A 23,611-nucleotide genomic window follows, 5' to 3' on the forward strand; every position below is an offset into this window, starting at 1 on the left:
AGCAGCCTTACTAAATGTCCCAGTCATCATTCCTCTCCTTGTGAAAGCTTCTTTGCCTCACGCAAAATGTCCCAACTACTTTAGCCATTTTGGTTCAAAACACTTCTGAGATATGTAAACTGCTCCACCTGCTCTAGTTTTTTTCCTCCTGTTTTAACATACAACTTCGCCTTTTTCTGTCTGGAAAACAGCATAACCCTTGTTTTACTTACATTTATTCTCATCCCATATCTATCACACTGACTCTCCAATGTTCTCGACATTGCCAGCAACCCCTTAGCTGACTGACAAACTAAAACTTGATCATCTGCCTGATTTAATGAATTGTCCACAAACTCATTCATATCTCTATTTCTTCCCATTCCCTTTTAAAGATTTCCTCCACATACCATTGAACAGCACAGGTGATAATGGGCACCCCTACCTCACTCCTCTTTCTAACACTGCCCATTCAGACTCTCCAACCACCACCCGCACCTGAGCAGTTTGATACACGTATAGGCAGTGGATAACTCTCATATCCCTCCATTCTACTCCTGTTTTCTGCAAAAATTAATTAGTTTTCCTTATTTGCTCCACCAAATGCCTTGTCAAAACCTATGAAATAGGCAAATACATCTTTATTGTATCATATGTTCCTCTCTATTAGTGACCATATTACTGCAATGGTATAACGTGTGCCTCTCCCCTTCCTGAACCCCAACTAATCATCCCCTAAGTAATCAATTTCTCTTCTCTCAATCCTTGGTGATAATGCTGAGACTACTTGAGCAGCATACGATATCAAACTCCGTGTCTGTAATTTTTACATAATGCAGCCTCCACTTTTCTTGGAATACAAACTACCACTGATCTGACGAAGTATCCAGCAAAATTCATCCATCATAAATACAACAAATTAGTCCATAAAAACTTTTCCTCCCACCTCTCCCTAAACCTTTAAGTTGTTCCACAGGACTGTTGTCTGGCGTAGGCAATATTCAATAGAATATGGCATAGGCCACATTCTCTTCCTATATCTAAGCTTGCTGGCCTAAGTTCTTTACCATACAGTCCTTCTATACATTCCTTCCATTTCTCTTGGATCTTTTCTTTTCAACTATTATTTTACACAACTTATCCCCAACTGTTAACACAGATTGTCTCTTCTGACATCCTGATAACTTTTAACATTCTTGTATAGTGCACCATTATTACTCTTCCTCTGCAAACTTTCCATGTCCTTCCACTGCATCTTCTACTGCACTTATTTTGCTCTATTTGTTAGCCATCTCAATTTATTATTCAACTCTTTATACTTCCTTCTACCTTGATAGATAGATTTATTCACCATGAACAATACATAATTGTATGGGCTTTGTTAAGGATTCAATCAAATATACAGGTACATTAGATTTACATATATACAAATTCATACACATATGGATGGATTTGAATGACATAATAACAGGTATTAAAGATTTAAAAAAAAACAGATTTCATTGCATTGGCTCTTTCTATGCATTGTGGGACACTATAAAAAATATTATTTACAAAGAAGTCTTTTGACATTATTTTGAATTTATTTTCTTGGGGAAGAATTTGCTCTAACTATGCATTTGCATTCTTCCATTTCCTTCTCTCATCTATCTTTTTAATCAATGTCCATAATCCACAGTTTCCTTGTCTTTTTCATATTAACTGTTCCTATAGCCTCTTTTTTGGCTTTCAATGTCTCTTTTTTGATATATTCCCATTTTTCCTCTATAGCACCCCACTCAGTTCCACCACTCATGATTTTCTCTACAGCCTGCTTATACAACATCTTTTTCTATTAAGCTTCTACATTCCATTTCCTAAACTGCATCCCCTGCTTTATCCTGTTGAATCGTATGCTACACTTTGTAATTACTCAATTGTGAATCCACATCTGCTGCTGGGAAACTGCAAATTGATCACACTGATCCTAAATCTGAGGTGAACTATAATACAGTCCTAACTTATGTTTCTGAGTCACCTGACTTTTCCATGCACACCTATACCTTTCGTGGTGTCTCAATTCAATATTGGGCTGAGTCATGTAATTTCCAGGACTCAATTCCATTAAGTTGTCCATCATAAACATTTTGGAAGAATAATTGAGGTGGTTTCTCATTACCTTCCCCAAGAGTGTTTTTAACGTAACACCATCACTCAGGGCCACCTCACTGGGGGGAGACACCTTCTTTGCAGCCACCTCACTGAGGAACAAAAGCTGTGCCAACTACCTTCCGTCTGGCTCCTAACCATCAACCTATCATGGAACACCCTACCAGGAGCATTATCATTGCTCCCGCCAGCACAGCTCTAGGGGTCATCGGAATGCACAAGCCCTTCCACCACGTCAAGGTTATCATGTCAAGTCCATGTGAGAGTCATCATCATGTATTACTATGATCATCTTCTTAAATATTGTCTCTACAACTGAAATGCAGAACTCTTATAAGCTTGATTGAAAATCTCAGGAATACTATGAATATTAACAATCATAAGTTATCAATATATCAATCCTATCACTGAAAACAGATTCAGCAGAGCTTTCATCAAAAGCAGTCAAATATTAATCTATTAACATGCCAAAATCTGAATATTCTGAGATTGTTTTGATTTATTGATGTCATTACATAAGATGGCTATATGATAAAGTGAAGGCAAGAAGTCATATGGTGTAATGGCTGCTGACATATTTACTAAATAAAATCAAAAATGTATTGCCGTACTTTCCCATCAATAACACGCACCTTATGCATTACGCACATCTAGAACTTAGTAGTTATCATGAATTTGAATAGATACCACATGCCCTTTTTCTCATGGATTTTTGAGATGAAATAACTGTAACAGTAGCAGATCTGTATAAAATAGAATGCAATTAGAAAGGTATGCTTCCAGACTAATTTATTTTTGTGAGACTCAAAGAAGAGTGTACTTGTGTACATAGGTATGTAAATATTTGAATTTTTTCAATTTTCATTTCACATGATGCACAGCATCATTTTTTTGATCATATGAACATTTTTGTATAGATAACAAATTATCAAAGGGAAAATACGGTAAATAGATTGATATGCATTAAGAATTAGTGTCCACTATCTCTTAATTAAAATAGTTTAAGTGGCCCTTAACCCAGAACCTTCTGAAAGAGCTATTTCATCATCATTAACAGTTACATACCTGCTTTGATTTCCCATCATTAGTTCTAGTGCCAAGTGTCATTATTGCCACTTCCACCTCTCTCTGCCATCCACCAAGTCCTCTGAGTTTTTCATGGACAACACAGGTACTAATAGCTCTCATTGAAGCATTGAAGGATTGAATAGAGTTCATATCTACTTGCACCCATTGTGATATGTTGGCTGGACTCGTTTGACATGCCCAATGATAAATCAATTTCAACAGAGTTTTCGGAGTCTCAGGAAAACCTTCAAATAATGATCCAGAGAAGACCGACACTTGGCGTTGTCCACAGCAATCAGACACCCAAACGTAACCACCACTGAAAATAGAACTTTGTCACTCCAGTTAAGGAATTCAAAACATAACCTTTTGAAATGACAGACGCTCAGACAGCCACAGTAAGGGTTTCAAAATGTTATGTCAGCCCTACCTGTTTTGCTCAAATAATCAATTTGGTAATAAACACGACAAGAGAAATTCTTTAGTATTCGAATTTGAAAGGCAAAAGAATACAAGAATTGGGCATAATATATAAAACCATAAACACAGTTATCAACCTGAAGGTCAGTTAGATAAGTGAGTGTAGAGCTCATCTAGTACGAAGCTAAACAGAAAATGAATTTCAAACATTATGATAAAGGACCTGCTCCTTTCCCTGTGCCAGGCAATTATGGCCTTCCAGGAAATTATGGTACCCAAAAAATGACACAGCTTGGGTGAAGCTGACCGTATCCAGAGGAGTGCTTGGGAATTGAACCCAGGCCCTACCACTCAGAAGTCTAATGCTCTACCCCTGGACCACGATGCCCCCAAGGCATAATATAACAGACATAATAATTTACCTTTATTAATGTTATTACCTGTTCGGAAATTTTGATGAATCAGAGTAAATACCCAATTTAAAAGGAATTGGTTGGAACATGCTATCCAGATGTGTATGGCACTTTTGTTCGGCACGAATTAAGCCTTGCTGGATTAACCACTCAGTCAATTCACTTGGGAGGAGATGTAACACCTTTTTGAGCTCCTCGTCTGAAAGATATTATAAGGGGCATAGCATGAAAATTGGAACGTAATCATACCAAAGCCTTACTACTAAAATAATTAGACTTTTGCATGACTAGAATAGCCAATTATGCCATTTTGACTATGATTTTTATTTGGCATGCTGTAACCTTCTTAAATTCACAATGTTAGCTTCTTGCAGTCTCATACATTGGGTATAATGCAATGTATCAAGTTCAAACTATTTTAAAATGGCCATAACATTGGAACATGAGGAGAATATAAAAATCTTGAGGGGGAATGAATAACTGATAGTAGCACTTTTCCACTTGATAAGTCCTACAATCAAGCGGAAAAGTGCTACAATCAGCTATTCATTATGTTTGACTTCCATCACATCATGCCTGAAGCTACTCAATTTGATCTTGAGGGGGATTGGGATGGTGTGGTGGCTAACGTACAGGCTTCCCGCCGAGAGAGCCAGAGTTCAAATCCTGGAGACAATAAATATTTTTTGGCGGTATCTTGATCTCTACTTGAGGTGCTTCGTGAAGAGCACTTTGAGTTAGTACGACGTCAGCGGAATGGGACATTAAACTGCAGACTCCTATGCACCTTTCGACAGGAGTGGGCTGATGTCGACGCCAGGTTTCTCTCTACCCTTCCTTTCCCATCTATCCCTAATGGCACAAATGACCTTGGCTGTCGGTCGCCTCCCATAAAAACTACTACTAAAAATCTTGACTAAAAAAGAAGTGATTTATCTTTAAAGTTAACAAAATGTGAACCCCATCATCAGATATTAACAGTGTGTAACTAATCAAGCATGATGTTTGTGTAATAGCATGTAATTCATTATATAACACACAATTCATGAATATAAGAATTATGTTTCCTAGTGTGTTATTATTTCACACTTAAATCCCATGATCTTGAAACAATGTCCTATACTATGCTTTTCCAATGTATCGGACAAAATGTATCACTTACGCTAATCAAAATATAACTTCACTTACTTTATTGTTGTTCCACAATTCACACAGCTTTTTATAAGCTAATTATTTGGCTGCGTTCTTTGTTTTCACATGATTTCATGTGGTACACTCGTTTGGTATTGTAAATCAGCCAAGTCATCCATAACCTTCACGTAGTCTTTAAGGTTGATGTTGCAATTCTGCATACTTCGGCAGTTCTGCTGCTATTGATTATACCCCAGGTGCTCCATTTTTCACTTAGCATTATGATGATTTTTCACTATTTCACCGTTTGAAGGAGAGTGGGAGTCAGAGCAATGAGCTATCTCAACTTCGAAGTTCATTCTAGTTTCTAGTTTTCAGTATATTTTTTTAATAACGGAAGTCTAAACATACTGGCTTTTCTTGTTTAGGTCAGGTGATTTTCAATTGTGAACTACGGGGTCTGTTCAAAAAGTTCCCAAATTTTATTTATTATAAAAAATACTTCAATAACAAATTATTGGTCAGGGTCTCTTTCAAAGTGGTCTCCTCCAACACTTATACCAATGGTGTTTCCACTTTTTGAAACAGTCTCAGAACTTCCAAAGAAACTGCGGGAGATGCCACAACAGTAACTTTAAATGGAGTCATCCACTAATGTGCATTTCAATGCAACATTTTCAGAGTGCAAAAATCATTCGCCTTGACTGGGATCCAAACCCAGATCCCTCAATATACGGTCAAGTGCTTTAGCCAGTTTAAAGGAACAATATCTTGTTCCTTTAAAAGCCCCAAAATTTCAGAGTTTAAGAGGACGCCTCGATAGCTTAACTGGCTAAAGCATTCAACCGGATATTGAGGGATCTGGGTTCGAATCCCAGTCAAGTCCTGTAACGTTTCTTCTGAAATGCTCATAAGCTCCTCTGTTGAATTTCTCTATCTCTGGAATGGTGGCGAATATTTTTTTCTTTTGAGCAGAGATTTCAGTTTGGGGAACAGGAAAAAGTCAGATGGGGCAAGAACTGGGGAGTAGAATGGGCCGGGAAGCACAACAGTCTTGTTTATGGCTAAATACTCATGAGTTCTGGGGGACAAATGAACCAGTGTGCTGTCATTGTGAAAAAAACCACTTGCTGCTCCTCCAACGTTTTCCGGCTATGATCCTAGACAAGGTTCCATCCTTTTCAGCTTGACCAAACAGTTACAGACAGACTTGAACTCAATGCTGTTTCTGGTCTGCTGTCATCAAGCAAGGCATGAATTTGGTGGCAACTTGATACATCCTCAATTTTTCATTCAGGATTTTCATAGCAAAAACCAATTGAGATGCCACACTCTTCCACAAGTTCCCTGATAGTAAAACATAGACTTGCATGAACAAGATTGTTCATTTTCTCCAAGTGGGGGTCATCAGTTAACATTGATGGTCCTCCTGAATGCTCATCATCTTCCACTGATTACCACCCCTTTTTGAACCAGATAAACCATTCATAACAAGCAGTGCATTTCATAGCATCTTCACTAAACCAGCCTTGGTAATAAACTGAAAAAGTTTCTGTGAAGGAGTTGCGGAGTTTCATACAGAATTTAACAGAACAAAGCTGCCCCTGGAAAGAGCCTATTTCCATGGATCTGATTTTTCACTGCACTCCACGAACACCCTTTCACATAAACAGCCACAACTAATCAACAAAGTGATTGAAGGTGGTTACTTGGGAAGTTTCCGCAGACACAACACATCCAAGCAGATTCAAAAATAATCAACAGGTGGTGTTTCATTCAAAAACTTCGGGAACTTTTAGAACAGATCTAATTTTTTTCTCTAACATAATCATAAGATTTTTTGGGTATTATTAAAAGTTTACTGATTATTTCAATAATAACAGAATGAAAGAAAAATTTACTTAAAGCTTGCTTACCCAACTCAGATCTCAACTCGGCACAAACAGATGAAGTAAATTCCTTTGACTGCAAACAAAGCTTCAATGAGACCGAAAGAGTTGGGCATAATTTCTTGTTTATTTTTTCCGGATCCTGTAAGAAATAATAAATAAAAAATTAAAAAAATAAGTTCATGGTTTACTACAGATTAGCAAAAGGAATGCAAAATCATGTTTGGTTTCAGCAGGAAATTCCTTCACCAATTCATGCTAGACAAGTACATTACAATGAAAATACAGTTACTACAGACTCGGGCAGAAATCCCTCATCTTAATACAATATTTACAGACAGTGAGAAGTTTCATTCAATCATCAATTTTAAATTTTAAAATATTTCTAATTATTGTAAATATGTTCATCCACATGGCCAAAGTTCTGCAAGAGAATAAAACTGAGGTTCTTTGCTTTACAGTTTTCCAGTAAGGAATACCACCCACAAAGAAGCATTTCCATCACTATAAAAAGTCACATCAAAGATGGCCCTCTTAATTCTTTTAAGGGTATTGAGTTTTTTGCCTTTTTGCATGTACAAGGCTTGACTTGGAGGAAGTATTGTTACATAATATGGAATTCAAGAACTCTAATTTTAACATCATGTATTAGGCAATGGTTTCCTAATCATCAAATACCAACTTACTGTCATAATATTTTTCGTACAAATTACAGAAAACAAGAACGATGCAATGATTTTGCATGATCTTTTAAGCTAGCTGATAGATTTTCACATTTGGGACTTTTTAAATGAGTAATTTTTAATATTTTTTACTCTGAAAGTATGATTCATGTTATGCCTTCAAGAACCTCAAGGGAGAGATGGTAATTTTATACAAATATATTCTTTACTTTGCACCTAACATATTAATCTTGTGTACAGGAGGATTAAGTTTGTGCAAGATATCCATACTTAAAAAAATACAAAACTGTTTAATAATTAGATTTGAACATAATTATAAAATGTTTTCAAATGATACCATGGCATGCAAAAATACGAAGTAATTAAGCATTTCACAATCTCTCAAAATATGTAACATTTGTATAACAATTACAGGTTCATTATTTTGGGTCACAAATAAATTTTCTTATACTATCCAATTCAATGCTTAAGATCATATGCAAGAATAACGCTTGTTTGATGATTTTACTCAAACTCCATAAATACTCAACTCAGTAGCTAAGTTGGTTTTTAATAGTAACTCTCAAAGGGACATTTGAAACTCTTCACTCAAAGTCCAGGATTCATTAAACTGCACTCATTTGCTCAAGTGAAAATTTTTCCAAAATGTCAGCTACACTAAAATGATTGCTTGATACCTTTAAATTGAAAAAGTTTTTTAAAATGAAGTTTCTTTATTAAATTTTATTTTATTAACTTTATTTAAAATTAAAGGCATAAAACTTAATATTAGTGAACCACAACATTAAAAAATGCAATCATGGCATCTGCTGCAGTCCTTTGAATTTAAAATTGAAGCCACACTGATCTAATGTAATTGGCCAAAGAACAGTTCCAGCATAATTTAGGTTAGAAGCTTTTGAGAAAATACAGGATTAGATTACACTTGATTATGAGCAAAAAATTTCTCAAGCAGCTGATTCTATTCACATATTTATATTCATTGAAACTACATTTATCATTAATAAACCTCCAGGCCTCATGTCTTTCCCCTATTCATTTATCTTTCCCTCCCTCTCCCCAACTTCTACTCTTCATTCTATCAACCAGTGCAATAAAAACCCTCCCATCCCTTTTTCAATACAACCCGTGCCCTCTTCCCCTCCTCTTAACCAAGAAATCTCATTTCCTCTCTCATCCAGCCCTCCTTCTAAATTTCCTCATCTGTAACCTTCCTCCATCAGGAAATGGTACATATATTACCAGGTCATGATATGAAATTTCGTATCTAATAATGTCACTCATGAATTAGAACCAGGAGTATGAATTTTAGCTAAGTTTTAAAGCCTAAAACCAGTGAATCCATGAATTGCACAAATAGGTAATATCATTCATCATCAATTGTTGTGGATATTTCATTGCAATGTCCAGAAATTTGATCACCGTCAATTATTAACACTAACCCTCCCATAAGCAAGGAGAAATTATTGCAAACAGAACATGAGTTACACTCGCCTTAAATATGAGTTTCCATCTCCCCGAGTGACAGTTTACCTTCGTATCAAATTTTGATCTATCATACGGACCTGGGAATTAATTTAAATATTTCTCAGTCATTTGATAGTTATTTTGAGTGCAAGAGTCAATATTAAACAATTCACAAAAACAGTTTTACAAAGAACTAGTTCAACTACAATACAACTCAACATAGTTCATCACTCTCTTATAAATCAGACCACATTGTTATGATTTGGAATTAATAAATTCTGCATTACTATTTTAATCACATGACTAATTCATGATTTTGATAGGAGAAACTGCATGAGAATGTTGATTTAGTATATACGCCCTCAGTATAAAACGATGAGATAATTTAACAACTGCAATTATCAGTTAAACAGATGCACAAAAATTGCATTCATTCAACCTTTAACAATCTTTCCTTTTGATTTCCAAAGACTAGCGCTACTTTGTAATATACCTGTATACAATCTTTAAAACTAAATTAAAATGTCTACTCACCAACACTAGAGTACGACTTTCTTCAGAAGTGGTTGCTGCTGCAGGTGCAGTAGTAGATGGAGACTCACATGCTGCTGCAGCGGCAGTAGTTGTTAGGTGTGTTGTTGGAATATTTACAGCAATAGGGTACTTAGGAGCAATTGGGCCTGAAAATGTATTGGAATCATTATGGCAATAAAAGCTTAACACATGGAGTCAGGACTTAGAGTATTTGATTGCATGAGTTTATTCTTGACTGATAAATAATTCAAATAATTGCTCAGCCTAAAAATAAATATCAGTACCAAAATACTTGCTAAAGTATTGCTTCCACAAATAAATTCATAGGTTTCTTGGCTGAGATCGGATGAATACTTTCTTCACTGAAAGGATGCTCACTTTACTAGACAGCGTAATTATTTTACAGTCTGTACAATCAACACATTCTTGAACCACTCTTACTAAGACATTGCATTCACTTTATTAGCTTCTTTTCTAAGTTTATAACCTAACTTTTCATAATTTCTGATTCCCAATTCTGTACTTATGTTCTTTCATATTCTTAGTATCTTTGATTAATTTAACTGCAACCATGGATCATGCGTGTACAAGTTTTTGAACTGTGTGTACATTTAGATAATTTCTTAATTTTTCTTGTCTTAATGGCATGCATATTTCAACCCATGCCAACCCCTTTAAAATAGAGGAGTTATCTGGATAGTATTCAATGACCAAGGGAGGCCAAAAAGATTTAATAATCAAATGGAAAGTCAATGAAATGGTTTCTCTATAGTAAGAGAGGTCAAATATACAAATGTATACACTATTCTAGTGGACTAAGTCCAGCCATTTTCACTAAACGTGGAAAATGTGCAACCTTCATCAAAAATTTGAAATGAGATACTTCAGTAAAATGTTCCAGTCAAATCCATGGATTCATTAGGATTCAAGTAAGTTATCAAATTATTATGCCCTAAATACAACTTTCAAGTTTTCTCAACCGTTATTTCAACATGTACTTACACTGCAGAGATGAATTTCATCCATAGATTTATTTAAAATTCCTTAAGACTACATTCATTCAACTGTTATTCCATCTTACTCCCTATTCTTCACCTTTTTTGAGCTTCCTAAACACTAACTTAATTCTTTGGTTGCTTTGTAGCACACAAGCCTTTGTTTTCATTTTATTCAAATGTCATGATTTAGAACAGGTAACTAATTGAATCCATAACACATTCCATTGCATCTACAAAACCAACATGGAGTGATGATCACTGTCCGATTATATTGGGTAAGTCCTATGAACCACAACATGTTCACGAAATTTCATTTGAACTGATCCCAAAACATATGCCAACAAGGCATTCTCCACAAATTTCAGGGAAACAGGAATAAATTAGAGTATAGAGCAGAGTATGTACAAGTGATTTCTGTACCATGACTACAACACTTAACAACTTACATGAGGTTTTAGGCCGAGTAACCACAGTGTCTGGGGTTGGCACGTGGCTCATTATTGATATCTGAGGTACAGCTGATGAATTCATAACAGCAGGCACACTTCCAGCAGTGGACATTTTGACTACACTTTGTACCATTTTATTTGCTGGCCCTGAGCTCACTACCATTGTTGAGGATGGATATACCATTGGTGAAGAAATTTTTAGAGAACCCTAAAAATGAAAATATAAAAGTTACTCAGATATAAGGACTAATTTGCTTGGAAAATAAAAATACTCACAAAGAATAATAACCATGTTTGGATATTTATAATATGCATATACATGGGCTATCTAAAGATTTTGATTAGATTTTCTATGTTCTATGTATATGAATAAAGTCAGACAGAGAAGGCTAGGAAATCACACCATACCATACCATAATGATGGGATACCATTATGGTATCATCTTTGAGGTGGACAAGTTAAAGACATGATATCCAGATCATGCCAATATCAGTCGGTAACTTGATGCCACCTTCTGTCAAGCTGCTGCCATAACATCCATTACTTGAATGCCCACATGCACACTGCAGCTCAACAAGTTTAGTATATATATTACCAGTAAAGGATTGGTTCAGTCATTCAGTAACATCTATTTTAGTGGTTATAAGCATAAAATAATGAAAAACAATTGCAAACCAAATTGTACACTAAGGTTCTTTTCACATACTGAAAACTTGCATTTGATCAACTACACAGTAAAGATCCCAAACAATACTTTTAGATATTAGTACAGTAAACCTTTGCTAATCCTGACCCAGTTAATTTGGACATCACCTTAATCCGGACAGAGTGGACAGATTCAAAGAAACTGCAGAGATGTCTGCAAACCGCCAAAGTAAGTCTTTGACAGAGTCATCCACTAATATATCAAGGAGAATGATTTTTGCACTCTGAAATTGTTGCATTAGATAGGATATAGTTTCTTATGGGGTCTCATGATGGCCTCACTGTAGTATCTTGTTGAAAAATAGTTTCTTTGAAAGTTTTTCTGGACATCAATGAAAACCATATTTCAATAATGCATCATTTTCCAGTAGTATTGTAAATTATGGATAACCAGAGCTGCTTGAAGAATAGCAGTCACTTGTTCATCAAAATGCTGAATACTGCACAGTCGTGATACATATATTAATAAAAGATGGCAGTTCTTTCCATGTGATTTTGAACATGGGTCGTTCAATAAGCCCTTTCAATGAGCTATTTTTCAAGTTTGGAAATTAAAGAAAGTCACTGGGGGCCAACTCCAGCAAATATATTGGGTGCTGCAATAATATGAACTTTAATACCACAATTTTCACTATCGAAACTGCCATGTGTGCAACTGTACATTGTCTTCATGGAAGAAAATTTTTTCTTTGTCAAATAAGGACATTAAATGACCCACATGTGATGACCATCTGAATAACTGCACCTCTAGAACTTCCTCAGATTCATCAAATTTTGAGCAGGAAAACCAAGTCGAAATAAAACTGTGTGCCCAACATAAAGGAAAACTTCATTAGATGCAAAATATAGACTCACTATATATATCAGAGAAAACATTGCATCTAATTGTTGCAAAATATAGATGATGAGCAATGCTCTTTTGTTCATTTTAAAAGAAAAATCGTATATTTTCTTTTAATGTGAACACATACGCAATGATCATGATTTACATTTTGTGGCAATCTAATGATCATACTTTTTATACCAGCATATTGAAAACCTAATCATGATTTCTATACTGTCCATGAACATGTCTCAATCCTTAATCTGCATGAAACATATGGTATCACAAAAATTGTTGACACTAGTGCAGAATTCAGAAATGGGCAAGATGTAGTCATTCATTCATCAACGAATGCCAAAGTTGGCAAATGTGCAACCATTTCCAAGGATTTGAAGCTATTACATTTGGCTCTGTCGGTGTTTTGCTCTTATTGAGTGCAGTCTTGCCATTATAACATACCATTATTTCATTAACTTCTGTGGATTTCTGTTACCTAAAATAATTGAATATCATTAGAACTAATAATTAATAGATGTTCTGTAAGCTCAAATTTATATTTATTAGAATACCATTTTGTCTTGAATCAGAGGTGACTATAAGGTCGAGTTGAGACTGAAGCTTATCACAAAAAGTCCAAGAATAATGGAAATCATTGTCTTTAAATTAAAAACTACATATAGCCTGTTCCATATTATTGGTATTCAGAATAGGTATCAATATTATTCATCCTATTGTCATGTAGTACCTGATCCATAGGTGATGGTGGGGCATTTCGAGCTTGATTGAAGTCGACATTTCGTCCATGATCTTCAGCTTGCTGATTCCTGCAAAGAACAAAGTCATAACACCAAAAATTATAATTAAACTACTTAAAACATAACATTTGAATTAGAAATAAAATCAAACCATTTATCACCGAACTAAGCATTTCCTGTAAATTGAAACACAATGTCATCGTCTTCATTTTCAATTTGAATGTGACGCAAGACGTTGGTACGAGGGTCATCCGGAAAGTAGTACCCGTTCGTGAAATAAAGACACAAAAGTAAATATTAACAAACATAAAAAATTTTATTTGAAAGAGGATACTTTAAACTACTTCTCAACATAATCTCCAAGCAAATTAAGGCATTTGTCATAACGTGTGACAAGTTTCTGTATTCCTGCTGCATAGTCCTTCGCCGCCAGCTCATTGAGATACGCGAGGGACCCATCTTGCACAAATTTTTGCATAATGCAGATGGTGTTTAACAATTTCATGAACAATTGTTCGAGAAACATTGGGAAAATGCTCACAGATGTCATCAATTGTGACGCGCCGATCGTTCCTCACGAATTCGTCAACTGAGCTCACCAGTTGGTCTGTAATGACAGACGGTCTCCCCGAACGCTCATTGTCGTGTGTGTTCCCCCTCCCCATGTTGAAGTTGCGACACCACCGCCGAACAGACGACTCGTCCATTACATTGTCTCCATACACCTCCTTTAATTGGCGATGAATATCACATGGGCGAACGTTTCTTGCATTGAGGAATTTAATCACTGCCCTCACTTCACAACTGGCGGCGTTCTCAATTTTTTTAAACATTGTAAACAATCACAGAAACAACACAGGCAATGCTAGCGTCACGCAACTTGGCTCAGAGAAGGCAGACAAGCCACTGAAGCTATCTGACCTCGTCCAGCGGCTACTCGCGTCGTCAGCACTTCATGCGGCACGAACGGGTACTACTTTCCGGATGACCCTCGTATATCGTTATTGAAGTTCGGCACACACATCATCAGCATAAATTAAATATAATAGTATTGGACATTTTTTAGCAATGTTGCAGTTCTCAGTGAATTTTAACTGAATGGTAAACTAAAAAAACTTATACAATGAAATCTGAGCAACAAAGTAAACGTACCAGACTTGCAAAGGTTATTGAGGCTGCTCTGTACTGGATTGCTTGGTGTTGTTTACAGAAATGTCAGGGTACGATCGTGCTGCTTTAAGTGGACTGTATAGCCTTGCATGTTTAGCATCTGATTTCGCTGTGAAGGGGCTTACAGAAGATTCTCATTGTTCTCCGGACATTTTTTAAGAGCTCTGTACTGGTTACAATGTTCAGCATTCCCTTTTGGTGTAGGGTTGACAATTTCAGATCCTGATTTTGCAGTGGCAGTTGTTGGCGAAGAAAACAGCAGTTGTGACTTGGCTACTTCCGCTTTTTTCCGAGCTCTGTACTGCCTACATTGTATACCATTTCCCTTTCCTTTTTGGTTGCCATTTTTTGCATTTCTGTTAATTACCAATAAATGTTAAAAAATATTTTGTGATTAATACTACCTATGACAGCATGGACAAGAGAATGATAGAAAGACTTAAGAAATACAGCAGAAAAAAACTGACATTGGGCTAATGCATACGAGCGATTTGTTACTAATATTAGCTCATGACACAGTAAGCCACACAGATAGAGATGAATAGATATACATTGGATATACATAAACCAATGGTGGTCTAACAGGGACGAGAGTGAAGATATATGTCCTGGAAATAAAGACAAAAGAGAGAGAGAGACAAAAATGCTCTATGTTATGTGCATTGTTACGTAAAGGAGAGAAAGTTATGATGTATAGATATTATACGCGGATCATTCAATATTTCCTTAGAACAAAGTTTTTAAAAATTATTTCAGGGAGATTTAAAAAATTTTTTTAACTTAATCTACTTTTAGCTGGAAACACTTAACCCAGTATTTATCTGAAATGTTTAACCAGAAAAGGTGGACTTTTAGGATGGTCCTTCAAATAGGAATCTCTGTTGGCAATGACCTTGATCGAAATCAACTTTTTGGATAGCTTAAGCAAATTGAAGAAGCACCGAGAAAAGTGTATCGAGCTAAAAGGAGATTACATAAGTCATTCAAAAAGCCTTTCTGAAAAACTAGGAAAACAAATTACTTGGAGTAGATTTTTATTGTATTTTCAGCATAGTCTCCTTTTAACCCATTACTCTTTTCTAACTCATTACTTCTCCAACTTTTTTTAAGCTCCCCAAAATGCAGAATTTAGGAAGGTCCTCAAAATAGATATCTAGACTATTGGCAATAACCTCCTAGTTCAGCCTGAATTGTTTACCCTTGTGACATTTTTTCAAGTTTGAAAATACAAAAATCACTGACAGCCAACTCTGGTGAATACAGTGAATGTTGTAATAATTTGTGATTTAATACCAATTTTCTCCATTGAAACTACATAGGTGTGCACCCGGGCATTGTCTCAATGGAAGAGAATTTCTTCCTTTGCAAATTTGGACTTTTTTTTAATCTTTGCTCAACCAATTTCAATGCAAATCACTCTTCATTTATCATTTGTTCTTTTCCTAAGTAATCAATGCTGACAATTCCGCGTGCATTCTAAAAAACCGTGGCCTTGTCAGCCAATTTTACTGTCTTCACCTTCTTCAGAGGCAGATTGCCTTTCAAAACCCACTCTATTGATGGTTTCTTTATCTCTAGAGTGAAGTAGTGCATCCATATTTTGTCCAAATCAACATATCAATGCATAAACTCATCAGAGTGGCGAAAGAAATGTGCCAAACTAGCCTACGAATCAACCATACGATTTATTCTCCACTGAGAGCACACTAGGCACCCATCTTGAAGAGATTTTTTTCACACCCAATTTTTCTTGCACAATTGAAAACACAGCATTTTGTAATGTGCCTGTGGCCTCAACTATTTCATGAATTTTGATACATCGATCACTTAGTTTTTTCAATCATTTCGAAGGTAGTCACTTCAACTATAGGTCACGAATGATGTCCATCCCTTGTGGATGTACAGCTATGTTTAAACTCATTTACCCAATTGCAATCAGTTGCAAATGAAGGGGCACATGAGCCATGAACTTTATCACACTCAGCTGTTATCTCTTTCAGTGTCAGCCCATTAAATGGACGAAAATCATTTTTTTTTTCACTTTTTTAAATGAACAAAAGTTTTTTGTTTCAATCAACTTTGAAAATGAAACAACGAGATGGATATCATTGAAATTTAATGGTTGTTTACAGAGAGAAGATACTTACTAAGAGCAAAACTTTCCTGGTACTACGAGGACTATCACTTGGATTTTATAAGGATTTATTGAATGACCCACATATCTACTGAACAAAGTATATTTCTTGATGAAGTTTTCTCGGGTCTTCCACCGGGTCAAGGGTTCCATGTTGGCCAACGTTTCGATGCCCGACTCGTGCATCATCCTCAGGGATGATGATTGCCACTTGGTTTTTGGCCGCCTTATATACATGCACGCTTGGATTCAGGTGACTTCTGATTTGTCCGACGAAGGGGAGCTTCCTGATTGGTGGCCGGGTCGTTGTACTTTGCTCCTTTCTCTTCTCACCTCCATTAGTACAGGTTTCCATGTGTGCCTGAGGGAATATCCGGAATCCTTGTTGAAATTCCACCCTGCCATTTTAATTTCCATAGATTCCTTGATGATGCGGTCCCAGTAGCCACTGACACGGGCAAGTAGCTTGGTCCCGTTGAAATCTGTTGAGTGATCCATCCCGATGCTGTGTTTGGCGATGGCTGATTTTTCCACCTGCCCTAGTCGTAAATGCCTTTTATGTTCCTTTAACCTCGTCTCGATGATCTATCCTGTTTCTCCAATGTAAACATCCCCGCAGGTACACGGGACTTGGTATATGCCCGGGGTCTTATGTAGTAGAAGTAGTATAGAAGTATATTTCTATTCTAATGGTGTATACTAGGGACCACCATAAGTCAATTTCAATTCCTAACCCTTGGTGATTTCCTTTTGCACAAAAATTCTGTAATCTTTCCACTTTTTTTTTCTTCCAACTATTTTGGGCCAGTTTTTCCCATCTTCTGCTATAAGAATCTTCAAATTTTAATGATTCGTCTCCAAAAGTCAATCTTCATCTGACTCATCTTCTTTTACATTGTCTCTTTCTTAAGTCATGCTTTACTTCTTTGATACATTTGTTGGCTTCTTTTACAAAAGACATTTGATCATTATTTCAATTAATGGAAGAATGGTATGGTAAAAACATCAGACCAGCAAAGTAAGATATAGAGATATGATGTAGATGAGGATAGCTTAAGGCCAGGCTTACTTAATAGCGAGATACAAAGGGTATTAAGGGAATTAAAATCAAATAAGGCAGTGATGGTATGCAACATTCCCGCAGAACTACTTAAAGGTGTAAGGAAAGGTGGGAGGAAGAGTTCCTGCTTTTGCTTCAGTTCCCTTGCATTACTTAAAATACAATAAAATTTAATACAAATAATACAATAATTCAATATAATTAATACCTGAATTATCCAACTTTTGATATTTACAATGCCATTTATACATGCTAACTTCAAGTAAAAATTATATAGAATTTAATTTATACAATAAACAAGCTCTACATTGCATTTAACAATTCGTGTATCCAAATGCAATAAGTTCAACGGTAATCAATGTAACTTAATGAATGTCATTTATTAGAAAGCAGTTCGTGTATTTTTGGTACAATTATCAAAATTTGTTGAACCATTTTATATAATTGGTTGCCGTTATGCTTAAAGCAAAATAGCACTATCTCATGCATCTCGGTTTTCTTATGAGTCATGCTGTGCCAAATTTCATGCCTGGGTTTTTCATAATGGAGGCACTCCTCTATTCTGTGCTTAGCCGTGTCTTCTGTTATGCATATACTACATTGATTAGTCCTTGATTTTCCTATTTTATTGATGTAAGTGTTCAAAATTTCCGCGGCCTGATTGGAGTTCTGTCCCTTTATTAGTTAGATTAAATTTTATCTTTAGACTTTCAATGATGTCAGGGAATATTTCTTAATATGAATACCTTTATCGGAATTCTACCAGTCTTTATTCTACCGATGAATTGTTTGCTCCCTGAGTATTTCCTTTAGTTGTTTTTTTGCTTAGGGTGTGATTATGTTCGATCTCGGAGTTGAAGTATTTTGTTCCTTGCCCCAAGTTGACTTCGATTTAGCTAATTCTCTCCATAACCTCACATTTTAGAGGTGGTTGTCAGGTAATTAAACATAGTGCGTCCGTGCTGATTGTTGAGTAACCTTTGCTAATTGCTACGAGGCAGGGTCTTTGTGCTTCTCTAAGTTTTCTTCAGATTCTGCTGTATTTAAACTTATGACCCCAAACGGAGCAGCCGTAGTTAGCAATGGGTATTACTACCGATTTGTACATCAATTGAAGGGATTCCGTTCCAAAATTAATTTTGCAACATCTGCGTGCAGCTTGAAAAACTTTTTGGTTTTATTGATAATGAATTTAATGCGGGCCTGATAAGTTAATTTTTCATCTAACACGATTCCCAAATACTTAAAAGTTGATGTGTGTCAGATATTGCTATTGCAGATTTTAAGAGTGGGGTTCCTAGACATTTTATTTCCAAAGACCATGCATTGTCTTGGTTGTTGAAATTACCAATTTATAAATTATTGCCCATTGTCCTATTTGTCTGATACAATATTTTGTCAGCTGCTCCATTTTAGCTCTTGAGTTAGCTTCAATAGACAAAGCTATATCATCGGCAGAAGCTATTAAGCTGAAACCCATGGGGAATTCTTTCCTTAAGACCTGGTTAGTAATAAGGTTCCATATTAATGGGCCCAAGTAGAACCTTGTGGCCAGCCTCTGGTGAGGATTTTCTTTATTGAAATGGCTTTCTTTTGCATACAACCTGTGTATTTCTACAATAATTGGAAAAGTCTAATTAGGTGCAGGACAGAAGGCCACCAAAAAGAGTCAAATGCATCTTTTATGTCAATGAAAACCACTAATTTATATTTACTTTTTACTTAATTGCATGTAGAGTACCTGATTTCTAAGTGTCAGGGAATTATGATAGCAGCAGACAGTCGTCGTAAATGTTTGATAGAAAATTTGTCCTGGTCATTACAAGTTTTTTGATAACAAGGCCATGGATTTGATCACATTCAGATGCTTTTTTCAGTTTAATCTACTACGCTGGTAAGAGTCATGACAAATGCCAGAAATTGGCTTATTCCGCGTAGGGACAATGGGAGGAGTTACTTAACTGATTTGATTTTCAAAAATGTGTACAAAAAACTTGGGTTTTCTTGCAATTTGAAAACAGGAAGCTATATTGCCACTCCCTGTATAAAGGACCACTTGGAAATGGCACCCTAGGAAAACAGCAAAAATGTCCAGATGAAAAATTGGGCCAATCATAACTATTACAGAATTTGATCAAGCCCTCACAGAGTTAAAGCATAGTGAAGCTGCCAGACCAGATCTAATATGGGAGAAATTCCACAAGCAATTAATAAAAAGCAAGCAAGATGACAGCCAAAGTAGTTGAGTGCCTTTGTGTGGAAAGCAAAATATTAACATGTGATGGAATCTTACCAGAGTAAGCCTATTACGGAAATTTTAACAATTAAGAAACTTGTGGCATTGTTAATATTAGAAAGTTGGACCTTTGCAGATGAAGACTAAACAAAAATTCCAGTTTTTGAAATGCTCTGGTACATAATGCTAAAGATTTCCAGGACAAGTAAGTCAGTTCTAGAAGAAGAGAAGGAAAAGGACCAGTTGACTGAGCAATTGAGAATACGTTGGCTGTTCAATAATGAATGAGCATACATTCTGTTTATCCGCATTATTTATTGGGCAAAAAATTTAACTGAAAATACTTTGTGTGTAGTAAATATAAGTCAAAATTTTCCATGGTTTGACTACAGAATTGCATCAGCAATTTTATATGTTATGTTTAAACAACGGTACTGTATCCCTTAAAGATGCATTAAAACTTTGCCTTCATCTGAACAAATCAATGGGCGAGGCCTATGTACTCGTAATACCCTAGCATGCTTATGGGGAGTCTGGTCTACCATAAACCACAGCTAGAAGATAGCTTAATATGTTTAAAGAGCAATGAATGCATTTCACTGGAAGATTGACCCAGAGATCCAGTCACTTCTTAAGTCAGTTCTTGCGGAAGTAAACGTAAACATCATTGCTGCCATTGCAAGGGAAGACCATCTTTAAGAGTACTATCTGAAATATGGGCAATTACAATGCCACCCATATGTTGGCAACTGAAAAATTGGGAGAGAAGTTTTTGGGCGACATGCTCTGAGAAATCATGACCATCTCCCTATGTGAACTTTGCACCTCATCCTCCCTATGGTGGCATTGCCATGTTCCCTAATGGAAAGAACAACATCGTGTGAAAACTTTTTGTCATCCAAAGCAGATGTTGGTACACAGCATATGTTTTAATTTGCAAGGGCTGGAACATGCATTACACATTGTGTATCCAATATAACATAAAAAGATAAATTTTTCCCAATAAATTATGCAAATAGAAATGAATAATAACTCTTTACAGAAAAAACCAGTAGGCCATCTCATGAAAATTTAATATTGGTTTGTAAACCTGATTGAGGTAAGAATAGAAGCAAAAATAATGAGAGAGAGAAATAAGATAGAACATATGGATGGCAAAAAAAAACAAAGATATTACTATGTAAACTTGAAAGGACAGAAGAGAGAACTCCTTACAAGGTGACACATATCACCCACCAACTCTACAAGTTGAAGATATTAAAGAATTTCCGTCCCACCTAATGAGCCACACACAAGCTCATTTGGAGATTGTTACCTAATTCACAAAGAACGACATATTTACTAACGTCAGACTCTTCAACTTAAGCAATATTTTCATATTACAGGGAGATTTTGACGCTGGAGAGCAAGAAACGTTTAGGTTCAATGCATTTAAATTTTGTATTCCGAGTCATACTTTTTCAGGGGCTACTTTAATTTTGTAAACCCCACACTAGGTGTAATTCAATTGGGTACAAATCCAGGTAAAATTCTAATCAAGGCATGTATGTATACATGTGTAATGAAAATGTTTACGTCAGAAAAAACACAAACTTGTCATAATGTATAGTAAAAACTCCATGGAGATAACAAGCAACCTTTTCTTCATCGCATACATTATCAGCAAGGTACCTCTTCATTGTTTTCTTGAATTATTGTGGGCCAGTGAACCACCTCTGCTAATTGAAATCAGATTGGATTCCGTTATAAATGATCAAAAACGTTATAAGGAATTAATTTCTTCAGGAACATTTCATGGGAGAAATATGACTGAAGATATCTTAAACCATAACACTAGAAACATGAAATGTCAATTGATCAGTTTTGTATTATAAATAGTACTATTGCAAAAAAACAATAATTTGGCATCTCCGAATGGTGGGCCAGAGAATAAACATGTTCAAAAATTAGAAACTCACTGTTTCAATTGTTCCTTTGTCTCAGGGATGCAGTACTGTCTCCATGTTTCGTTGGCAGCTATGCATCGGCGGACAAACTCATCAGGTCTGCGACGGAAAAGCGCTAAACCAGCCTCCGAATCAAGAAAATGATTGCGTTCATCCTTCACTGACAGCAAACGCGGCACCCATTTAGACGATATTTTTTCCAAGCCTAATTTTTCGCGCAAAACTGAAAACACCGTACCTTGCGATATGCCAGTGGCCTCAACTATTTCGCGAACTGTGATATGTTGATCACTCAAAACCATATCGTGGATTTTGTCGATCATTTCGGAGGAACTCACTTCCACTGGACGACCCGAACGATGTCTATCATTTGTTGATGTAAGGCCACGTTTAAACTTATTAATCCAATTGTAAACAGTCGCATATGAAGGGGCACATGAACCATGAACTTCATCCAACTCGGCTTTGATTTCTTTCGCTGTCGATCCTTTTAAATAGTAGTGTTTAATCACCGCACGAAACTCATTTTTTTCCATTTTTCGAAATAAACAAGTCTGTTGCTTCAATCAACAATGAAAATGAACCCACGAGACGGGCACAACTGAAAATTTAATATTAGTCTGGTAGGACATAAGGCTTCAGCTGCATCCAGACTGATTAGACACTATTGTGTATGCTTTTAAGGGTCTAAATATTAGGCAACATAATAAAGGAGTCTTGAATTTGGTCGAGGCATTGGAACTTTCAACTTATAATTAGGGTATTTAGGATTCAATAGTTTGATTCTACGATGATAGGGCGCGTTGACTGTTCAAATAGTTATTTTATATTTGTATAGGTAACGCTGGTGCTAACTGCTCTATTTTGGGCGCTAATTTCCGAAATCAATTTTTAAATCATTGCTTTTTGCAAAATTTGTTATCTTTCTTCCGTGATTCCTTCCTTCATTCAAATTATTATGACATTAAATTTTTATGTCCGCCCGCGCGATCGCAGCTGGATTTGTGTGTCTGAACTTATATAACTTTTCGCAATCTTCAGAAATCGTTTGAAAAAGTCAACTGTAACAGGGTGCCCCCAGACCGATAGAATGTTCGAGAGAATCTAATATCATAAATATGAATTCAACCCAAAAGTAGCTGGGTCATATATCCAGATCAAGTTTTCATTTCTTCCCGCTGTACCCGAGACTCACGGTTTTATTACAGGCAACCTATCGCTTAAGGTAGGTTTTCGATGGATACAGGCTACCAAACGATTAATTCCTTTGTCTCCCCTATGGAAATAACCTGTAGAAGAGCGAATCTGAATAACAAGGCGAAGTTCGGCGGAACGATTCTTATTTCACGTGTCGATAAAGAGCAAATAAATATTTGACAAAGATTCCGTAATTTTCCTGTACTCAACATGTCCGAACATTTTGAGTTCCTATTCTAACTAATATGGTTTTCTTCTTCTGCGTCCTCTGTACTGCTTCTGTCAGTTTTCCTTTGCAAGGGTTACGTGAGATGACGACCACGGTAGCCTTGCCTCTCCCGCTGGCGGGCACGACACACGGCCGAGTCCCGTAGTTTCCAGGACTCATATTCTCTACATTGTCCA

General features: G+C 36.2%; 1 protein-coding gene across 2 annotated transcripts in view; it reads right to left on the minus strand.

The window, feature by feature from the left end:
- Positions 1–22,740, minus strand: part of LOC139691997 (uncharacterized) — a 70,453-nt gene extending 47,713 nt beyond the window's left edge. For both annotated transcript variants that reach the window (XM_071590002.1, XM_071590010.1), the window contains exons 1-7: positions 22,022–22,740; positions 13,454–13,532; positions 11,177–11,387; positions 9,733–9,878; positions 7,076–7,190; positions 4,056–4,227; positions 3,193–3,514 (exon numbers count right to left, since the gene is read on the minus strand). In XM_071590002.1, the coding sequence (XP_071446103.1) occupies positions 3,193–3,514; positions 4,056–4,227; positions 7,076–7,190; positions 9,733–9,878; positions 11,177–11,387; positions 13,454–13,532; positions 22,022–22,545 (1,569 nt within the window). In that variant the 5' untranslated portion in view covers positions 22,546–22,740. The remainder of the gene's footprint in view (positions 1–3,192; positions 3,515–4,055; positions 4,228–7,075; positions 7,191–9,732; positions 9,879–11,176; positions 11,388–13,453; positions 13,533–22,021) is intronic.
- Between the last annotated feature and the right edge of the window lie 871 nt (positions 22,741–23,611).

The sequence above is a fragment of the Hetaerina americana genome, unplaced genomic scaffold (assembly GCF_022747635.1).
Source record: "Hetaerina americana unplaced genomic scaffold, ioHetAmer1.1.p SCAF_1, whole genome shotgun sequence".
Classification (NCBI taxonomy): domain Eukaryota; kingdom Metazoa; phylum Arthropoda; class Insecta; order Odonata; family Calopterygidae; genus Hetaerina; species Hetaerina americana.